General features: G+C 47.9%; 1 protein-coding gene across 1 annotated transcript in view; it reads right to left on the bottom strand.

The window, feature by feature from the left end:
* The window catches only part of PRPF39 (pre-mRNA processing factor 39), an 11,639-nt gene extending 4,543 nt beyond the window's left edge, over window positions 1-7,096 (bottom strand). The window contains exons 1-9 of the mRNA XM_009076819.1: window positions 6,761-7,096; window positions 5,962-6,087; window positions 5,230-5,348; window positions 4,353-4,520; window positions 3,454-3,619; window positions 2,729-2,836; window positions 639-803; window positions 201-327; window positions 1-117 (exon numbers count right to left, since the gene is read on the bottom strand). The exon at window positions 1-117 is cut by the window's left edge and continues 149 nt beyond it. Of these exons, the coding sequence (XP_009075067.1) occupies window positions 1-117; window positions 201-327; window positions 639-803; window positions 2,729-2,836; window positions 3,454-3,619; window positions 4,353-4,520; window positions 5,230-5,348; window positions 5,962-6,087; window positions 6,761-7,096 (1,432 nt within the window). The remainder of the gene's footprint in view (window positions 118-200; window positions 328-638; window positions 804-2,728; window positions 2,837-3,453; window positions 3,620-4,352; window positions 4,521-5,229; window positions 5,349-5,961; window positions 6,088-6,760) is intronic.
* Window positions 7,097-9,844: the final 2,748 nt, after the last annotated feature.

The raw sequence follows: 9,844 nt of genomic DNA on the forward strand, positions 1-9,844 counted from the left end.
CCTCCTCCATGTTGCCGTGCCTGCGCTCCAGGCTCACTCTGCGCAGGCGGATCATGGCCAGCCCGAGGATGCACTCCTCAAACGTCTTCAGGATCCTCCTGGCCTCCTCAATGTTGCCTGAAACACCAGTGGAGATGCTGTCAGAGACAAGATCCAACAGTACCCATGCCCAGAGTCCCTCCCAGTGAGGCTGCCCTTACCCTGCTGCTCCTCGAAGGCTGCCCACAGCATGTGCACCATGGGCTTCTTGGGCAGGTGGATGGTGCAGGCCCTGCTGTAGACATGCCTCACACCCTCGATGCTGTGGTTCTCCATGTATTTGGCATACTAGGGTTGGAAACAGAGCAGAGACAGGCACATTTAAAGCTTGTATTTGCCTTTCAAAGCATGCCAGAACGATAAAATTCTTTTGTTTAAACCCATTCAGCACCTTTATGGAACCACTAGACTAGTTTCTGTAAGGAAGGACGTAGAGAGGCAACGCAGTTGGCATATGCAGCAGTCAAATCTGGTTGCAAGCAGACCATCTCCTAATGCAACAGATATAGTTATAGATGAACAACGTTCCACAAGGTACAAAGGTTAGTCACCAGGTCAAGGTGTGCAGTCAGGAGAGAGCTGCCAACTGCTTCCCTTACCTTAATCCAGAAGTCCTCATAGAGGGCACATGAAATGACACATCTCTCAAAGAGGACCACGACTCGCTCGTGAGTGCCATTCTCTATCTCAAACTCTAAGTACTCTTTCCAGTTTTTCAGCTGAATTTTCTCCAGAGGTTTTACATGAAAGTAAGGCCTCTTGATCTGCAAGAGTCACAGGACAACTGGTGACTAACACACACCACCAAGTGATTAACACAATCAACAGCCACACAGCACTCAATTCACACCATGTCAGTCAGCAGGGCTGCAGTGACACCTCATTAGCTACTCATAGGCTGCTGGGGCTACCCCAGTATGGACCAAGGGATATACTACCAGTGACATTCCAGGCTATAACTTGGTTTTCTGGAAAGTTTTTTGAGTGCAAGTGTTTACAGACCCTGACAAGGAACTCAGTGCAGGTGATCCCTTGTAAACCTGTAGCAGTGACATTAAAAACAACACTGAGTATTGACCATGTCCATCCAGACAAGTAAAGTGCTGTGAGCCCACAAATTAAACTCAAAGCTGGGTTGGGAATCATTGCAAGGAAAGACAGAGCATTGAACTGAACTTCCTATTACATATTCCCATCAAGCTGGTTATGCCAAGAGCACAAATTGAGCAGTATCATGTTGTTATGGATGGCTCAAGAGGGGCTGGTGGGACACAGCCCAGAACAGGAAATTTAAACACTGCTCTGTTTGAATTGAAATTGCTTTGTCTGGCATCCTGACAGAGATCCTTTGCTTTTGCTCTCCTTCATCTACCATTTTACCTGACTATGTCTGCCCTGTACTGCAATTCCCTCTCCAAACCCATACAAATGCAGGAAGAACTTACAATGATTAAGGAGAAATATCCAGTTCTTCAAGGCCACCTTCATGCTCCTCACTAACCTCTGCTAAGGAGCCCAACACTCTTTTGTCATGTTATTAAACTCTCAGGCACATTGGTCCTGCTACATAGAACAGGTGTAAGCTGTCCCCATCCCTTGGGTGACACCTGTGCCCACCCTCTTACCTCTGTCCCACAGAAAGACACATTCCAACTCCTCACAGATCCAGCATGTTGGTGCCACAGTGCAGATACTCTCTGGGCAGCAAAAGCACTGCTTGTGGCCAGGGGCAAGAGGACACACAGTGTCTCACCCCTTTCCTGCCCTGTGCCCACAGTTTTAGCCTTCTCCCAAGTTCCACACATTTGTAGCTTAAGGCTTCCCAAGCCAAGAGTCTACTGATACTTTCTGCCTGCTCTGCTCCCTTCTGCCACAGGTAACTGGTCCAGAAGGGACTGACCACTGCCTGCCTCCTGTGTTTTTGAGCTTCTGGGGCTGATAAGGTATTTGGTCTCATCCAATGAAGTGCAATAAACCATGTGCCAGTTCTGCCATCACCTAACCCACTAAGGAGTCTCTGAAAATCTGTCCAAATGTGTAATACAATGTACTCTTTAAAAAGAGAGCAAATTAAAAACAAGAACCATATCTGCCAGCAAGGAAAATATGAAGACTGAGAAAGAAAACCTCAGGCTGTTTTTTCAGTTGTAATCTATTAATTCTAACAGAGCAGTTGTACTTAATTCGACAGAGAAAAAGTTGTGTATTTGCAGTGATCAAATGGTTAGTTCAATTAATCACTTTTAATGATTAATTAATCACTTATTCATAGGAGGTGCGTGTTGTGATGGCAACTGCTGGGAAACAGGAGTTAGCTCATTTCAGGCTTCAGTGTGCAATGTTAAAATAACAAACCACACAAATCTGAATCTTCTTGTGGGATGGGCTTACCTTTGCAATTGGAATCACTTTCATCCCCTTATGACTTTGTAACACCCCAGATGCAGGAGGCAGCACTAACTCACAGTACTTACTAGCTCAGTAAACCACACACCACCTCCAAATAGTGCTTAGGGGTTTTAAATCATCGGGTGACAGTTGCCTTTTCACAAGAAAAACGGCAGAGAAGTGAGAGTCAATCTCTGTTCAAAGCTCCCCAACAGTTTAGGTGAAGGCCTAGCTGTTCCAGAGAATTCCTGGCTCCCAGTATGTGCAAACCTCGTGCTGGTGCTGCCTCAGCCCCACTTACCGCTTCCTCGAACGTCCACCTCTTACTGACTTCGTGCTCGTTGTGGTTAAATATCTCCTGATGGATCTCAATGATTCTGTGCCTCATGTTCTCTATCTCAGTGATTAGCTAAAACAGAATTTGTAACAATGTAACACAGGTAAGGTGGCATCTCTCCCCTCTGTAACTGCTCTGCATGACAGCAATGTGCATGAATCATCCCAGATGTGCATCCCAGACTGCCCTGAACAGCCAGGGAAGGGAAGGACACTGCCTTGCAGTGCCTTTAGCACAACACAACCCAACTGCTTTTCTGTCTCATGCTAAATCTGATTTGAGACTAAAGATGAGTTTGGATCCAAGTCAACCTTGATGTCAATATGTCTGTTTTCCTCATTAGCAATTCCTTTGGGTGGCTCCAGGCTCTCATACGCCTGTGACAGCTCTGGACCTGCCCAGACCACTGCTGATGAGCTTGTTTAGACCACAGAACGCAGTCTGATCATCTGGAGTAATTAACACCTGTTCCTGAAGTTTGTACATCACTTTTTTAATTTCTAACTCCATTCCTTTAATATCCACAAAAGCACTGGAAGGGTCTGTCCTGCTACCACACCAGCCAAGGGCAGTGATGTTCAGGAGCTCTCTGGGCACAGCCCAGCTACAGGCAGACCAAACTGGCTGCAGACACACATCTCAGTCCTGGAGGGAGGCAGGAGGAGCAGTGAGCATCCTGTGGGGAGTACCTTGGCAGGGTCAGTGATGTCCTCAGTGCCACAGGGCAGGTCATCCCCAGCCTGGGTGTCCTCGCCGTGGCCGTTGGCGGCCGCCGCCAGCTCCCGGCGCAGCTGCACAAACTGCTCTGTAGTCAGGAAGTCTCGGGGCAGGTTGTTCTGGATGTGTTCTTTAAACCTAAAACCAGTCAGAAACCAGTCAACACAAAGTTGATGTTTCATGTTGTAACACTGTGCCCAAGTAGGGCACAGTGGTAAGTCCCAGTGGGTTCTGCTTTGCTTTATCACTCTAGAGACACATTGAGAGTTGCTGCCAAGTCACACCCAAACTGCAACTGCCACCACTCACCACACTTCCAAAGTGTCGTGTTCCAGAGAGAAATGGCAGCATGAGGGACTCACAGAACCCTTGCCATGGAAAACAGATGGCAAAGGACAGGATCAGTTGTAGAGGAAATACCTGATTTCCCAAGGGATCTGCATAAATTACAGGGAAGACTGTGTGGAATTTCACTGAGGTTGCTGGTTCCCTCTCACCTCTCCCTACTCATGCAGAATTCCACTAGCTAAAACTTAACCACTATTTCTCTTTAGTCAATCAAGTTAGTGTTTCACCACATGTGGGCATTGCATGAGGAATCAAAGCTCAAAACTGCCCATTTTGGTTTCTCAAAGATATCCTCTCTTCTTCCTCAACTCCAAGACCTTCCTTTGTTCCACAGCAGAATCTTTGAATCTACCTCAAACCAAATTCCTACTTTAAAACAATCAGCCTGTCTGAGCCCACAAATAACTACATCAAACTGAGGAACTGTTCCAAGTTCCTGTGTGAGTGAACATTCCCACTTCTCAGAAGTCAGTCAGCATGAGCTTAGGAAACCCATGGCATTAACCCTTTGTTGTCCCTTTACCTCTGGAAGTGATGGCTGTAGAGCTGCGTGGGGATTCCTAGGATGCGGTCATAGATGGAGGTAACTTCCCTTAGGTTTCCCTGGTCATTTTCCCAGTTTATATACATTTCCCAGAGTCTGTCAGAACGGAAATCTGTCCCAGCAGCCAGGACTGCGTGTTCATAGGCTCTGGAAAAGGAAACCAGTGCACAGTCTTTTCTGGATGCAGTGACGGAACAAGGAGGCCAAGTCCTGCTTCCTGTTAAAGACTCTGAGTATTCTCATTTACTTGAAACTACACTTTATTAATTACTCACATTGTTCTAAGTGTTTTCTAGGTATCTGTACCAAGGGCTCTGGAGAGTCATAAAGCTCACACTCACTTTTCCCCTCCAGCACTACCACAACAGAACAAAGGCAGCAGCAAAAGCCTCTTGCAGGATATTAGGAAAATTCACCACCTTTACCACTTGTGTTTTGTACAGACTCCAAGACCGTAGCTGTAACAGTTTAACACCCACAGGCTGTGCAGCAGTCCTGCACTCCATTCAGCTCAAGATCATTAGGGCTTCTGAACATACTTTAGTCCAACCCCTTACTCCAACCAGGTCCATTGCCAGCCACATTCTGGCCATACCCTGAATACCTCTGAGGAATTAAACCCACAAAATCTTACAATTCCCAGTGCTGCACTATTTCCTAACATCTAGTCTGAAGCTCTCAAGCCACAACTTTTGTCCCTTGTACCACCTTATATTGTCTACTCCTTATGGAATTTGGCTTCATCACCTCTTAAAAGCCCTTACAGTAACCCCAGGCTGTTATTGCTTTGCCCCTTATCTTACCCACATGAATCTGACCACACTGCTGTGCGGATCTCACTCTGCTTCCAACTCACCCCCTGATGGTACTGTTAGTCTCAGGATCAGCAGGGTCCAAAGTCTCCTTTAGGAAGTTTATATAATGTATCCAGAGATCAACACTAAGAGGAATTGCCTGAAGCCCTCGGCGATACACCTATGAAGAGAACATGAACTGTACTTCAAACCCTTAGTGGTGTCCTGGGAGAGGCAACACTGTGTTACATCCGGTGAACCTTAGAAATACTAATTACTGGAATTTTGTTTAAATAATCTACCATTACCATTTGGGTGGAGGTTGGATAGAACATGGCAATGTTCTGATCTCCACGTGCAGAGTCTTGATCTTCAAAGCGCAGCGGTCCCTGCATTCTGACCAGGTTGTGTGGGCAGGCTTTGGGGTACAGACCATAGGGCACAGACCCATTAGAGCATCATTGACAGCGTCTGACCAAAAATGCAATAAGATGGAGCAATTGTGACCAGCAAAACCAACTATATTGCTTTGAAAATGAGTAACAAATGGAAGTGAGAGAAAAGCCCTGCCCTACTTGTTAAGCTGCAGTGTAATACAGAGGCTTGCACTGCAAAGCTTGACAAACTGTAGAGGTTTAACGCACCTGCCAACAAAGAGAGAGAATATTAGCTCCAAATGCCACAGAGGTGACAAACACAGTCCCTACACACCTGGCCATCGGCAGGCAGCGGCAGCCAAAGGACTGGCAGTGGCTCTGGGACTGGAGGTGGTGGCCGTGCCAGGCCCTACGTACCTCGTCAGACTGCTTGACGTTGTCGTGGCGTTTCTCCAGGTCCGCGTACTTCTTCCAGTACCCATAGCAGTACGGGTAGTGTGAGAAAAACCTGTCGAAGGCTTTCCTGGCTGCTGGCAAGTGGTTCTGGGGGAGACACACAACAGGAGCCATCAGTGCTGGCCTCAAAAACAGCTTCACGTTGTTATACAAACAGTTATTGTGGCAAAAAGGGCTGGGTTGGGTTGGGATCTGTACTGGCATGGAGCAAGCTGGAATGTGGGAGCTGTGCCTGCCGATGGCAGCTGGTGGCACTAGATGGGCTTTAAGTTCCCTGCCCACCCAAACCATGCTAGGATTCTCTGAGTGACAACACTGGCAAGGAAAACTGTTCTAACACAGCATCCATGACAGCCTGACATGCAGTTCTGCATCTGCCACTGGGATGTCCATGAATTGCTTTGGCTTTCTTTGTGGAGGGCAAACACTGACCTCTTCTCTCTGTGACCAGTGACAGGACCACAGGGAATGGCCTGAAGCTGTTTCATGGAGGTTTAGGTTGGATATCAGGACAAGGTTCTTCCCCCAGAGGGTGTCTGGGCACTGGAACAACTCCCCAATGCAGTGGTCACAGCCCCAAGCCTGACAGAGCTCATGGAGTGTTTGGCCAAGCTCTCAGGCATAGGTTGCATTGTTGGTGTGTCCTGAGCAAGGCCTAGAGTTGGACTGGATGATCATCATGTGTCCCTTCCCACACTGAATACTGTGTGATTCTGTTTATTTCTGGAAGGCTGAGGAGAAAGGGAGGGCAGTTACTAACCTCCTGCTCTACATACTGCAGTAGATATACCCATCCTGTGAAATCCTGGGGGTTGTCGTCTACTACTTTCCAGAACTTGTCAAAATCTGGAGGGAAGCCAGCCTCAATATCTGTGGTCTGTAAACTCTCAATGTCTGGAATTTCACTCTCCTGTGTGCTCTCTTCATTGAGGCCAGGGGAGCTGTCTGGTGACTGCTCCATCTCGGTGACACTCATGATCTCGGTGCTGAAGTCCATGTGCTGCTCCTCAGCAGCAGGCTCGGCCGCAGCATCCGTGTCTGTGTCAGCATTGCTGACAGTTGGTTTCTCCTCCTCTGTGCTCTCTGTGTTCTCCATAGTGGAGCCTCTGCTGCTAGAGCCTGTACAAAGAAAAGGAGTCAGGATTCCAGAACGTGGTGTGAGTTAGCAGCTCAGTCTCTCAAGTGCTTCAGGCCTCCCTGCATTTCACCACAGCCCTAATTACAGCTGTTTCACATATGAGCCTTATTCACTGCTGAGAAAACGTTGAGAGCACTCACAGATTTTCACATCTGCTCACACAAATTACTGTGTATTTTCTAAAAGACCATCACAGGGAGACATTGAGGTATAAAAATGAATCAACAGTTTTCCCGCAGGAGTCCAGTGGGAGTTTATTCCAATTAAAGAATTATATTCGAGTGTCACAGAATCATAGAATCATCCAGGTTGGAAAATCCCTCTGACATCATCCAGTCCAGCCATTCCCTTAGGACTGCCAAGGCCACCACTAGTCATGTCCCTAAATTCCTTCAGTTCTCCTACCTGGTACAAACCACTAACTTTGCAAAATAAATGGATGTCAAAATGTGCCCTCAGTGCCTGGTGATGCCTTTGCAAGACAAGAATTCCTGTCAGCACCAGGCTCAGTCCCCACTGGTGATGCCCAAACAAGCCAACAGCACCAGAGTGGCACAGAACCATCCAGGCTGTTCCCCTGACGCTGTCCCCTCGCTCCCACCCACACCCAGTGCCAGGCACTGCCTCCTGCCCCTCAGGACAGACTCCTTCTTCCTCCCACTGCTGCCTTTGATCTCCCTGCCAAGAGCCACTGCCCAGCCCAGGCTGGCTGATCCCAGCCCTCCCGCCTGGAGCTGGGGTGGGAGGCACTCAGCCCAGCCCTCTCCATGCTCTACTGGCTAACGGATCCCGGGGAACACAACACCCTGCAGGACACAGCAGCTTGTGGCTGTGGGTCCATCTGGGATTAAGGACTGTATGAGACTGTCACCCTCAACCTGCTGCACTGCCACTCCTGGTTCCTTCTATCTCCTTGAAGAAGGTTTTGGATTTAAAAGAGAAAACAAAATTTCCCACCCCACTCTGTGTCTCCAGAGTTCTTTCCCTCTGGAAGCCTCAACAGAAAGCAGCCAAACCATTGCTTTCACTTCAGCAAGTACAAACACAAGACACCACTATATAGTGAGGGAAACTTTTGACAGAAAAATCTCTCCCTTATCTTCAGCAGCTTCAACGTGTGGGATAACAGCTCCTGGTCTCCCAGGAGTGCACCAAGCCAAGGAACTGGCACAATGCTAAAAGGTCCATGTGGCCTATCTGCAAGTTTTCTAACTACTGGTTCTAGAACTATTTTGGTTCTCCGTTGTACATATCCCCTGGAAACCACGGGCCTGGAGCCACCTGGGCTAGTGGGAGGTGTGGGATGGGATGGGATGAGCTTTAAGGTCCTTCCAACCCAAACCAGTCTGAGATTTTGTGATTTTAGGAATAAACACAATTTCTGAGTTATGGCATTACATTTCAAAGCAGTATCACTGTGTCTTTACCAGTGCAACACGGTACCCACTGCAGTGGCTCAGAGATCTGACCCATCACCACAGCTGCTGCTGTTCAGAGGTCACACCGTAAGGGTCATAAAACCAAGGTGTATGAGGGTGTGACACCAGTGCTCGGAAACAGAGTTTAAAGGCTCATTACAGCAAAAATGGAGGTAACTAGTGATAGGACAAGAGGACACAGCCTTAAGCTGTTCCAGGGGAGGTTTAGGTTGGATTTCAGGGAAAAATTCTCCATGGAAAGGGCTGTCCAGCCCTGGCACAGCTGCCCAGCTAAAGTCACTATCTCTGGAGGGATTTAAAGTCATGTGGATGTGGCACATAGGGACAAGGTTAGTGGTGGCTTTGGCAGTGCTGAGGGAATGGTTGGACTTAGTGGTCTGAGAGGGATCTTCAACTCCCTGACTCTGTGAACTAATGGTTAATTTTTAAATGTGCAACAATTTATGATCTAAACTCATCCTGATATTTAGCAGATGTTTTCCCTCCAGCTGATTCCAGTGTTGTATTCCAGCTCTCCAAATCCAGCTGTTGTCAGATTAGGAGGGAAATGAGAAGAGGGAGCAGCAGTGCTAGATCCCCACATGGTTCTGAACTGAACCAGATCTGACAGCTGCTCCAGCCCAAGAAATTCCAGCCCTGCCCCCAGAGCTGAGGAGTATCCCAAACCCTGACAGCAACCCATGGTTTGAACCAGGAACAGAATGGGCCATGCCTGGGACACCAAGCCCCATGGACCTGGGGGCTCTGCGGGTGGGCACAGGGCTGGGGCACACCAGGGAAGCACTCCAAGGGGGTGCCTTAATTCTGGGGGGGTTTACCTTAATTCTGGGGGATTTTGACCTTAGTTCCATTTTTTTAACCTTAATTCCAGAGGTTTAATTAATTCCAGGGGGGTTTGCCTTAATTCCAGGAGGTTTTTTACCTTAATTCCATGGTTTACCTTATTTCCAGAAGGTTTTAACCTCAACTCCAGGAGGTTTTGCACCTTAATTCCAAGAGTTTTCTACCTTATTTCCAGGGGTTTTTTCACCTTAATTCCAGGAGGCTTTTTACCTTGTTTCCAGGGAGTCTTGCACCTTAATTCCAAGGGGGTTTGACCTTATTTCCAGAGGATTTTTTACCTTAATTCCAGGGGTTCTTACATCCCTGGGGCTCAGTAAGTGACTCAGTGTCTCAGACAGCTGCATTCGCCAGTATTAAACAAACAATACCAGCAGCTACAGCCTATGTCCAGTCCAGGACAGACCTGCGGCTCACACACGTGAAC

Source organism: Acanthisitta chloris, unplaced genomic scaffold, assembly GCF_000695815.1.
Source record: "Acanthisitta chloris isolate BGI_N310 unplaced genomic scaffold, ASM69581v1 scaffold42466, whole genome shotgun sequence".
Lineage (NCBI taxonomy): Eukaryota > Metazoa > Chordata > Aves > Passeriformes > Acanthisittidae > Acanthisitta > Acanthisitta chloris.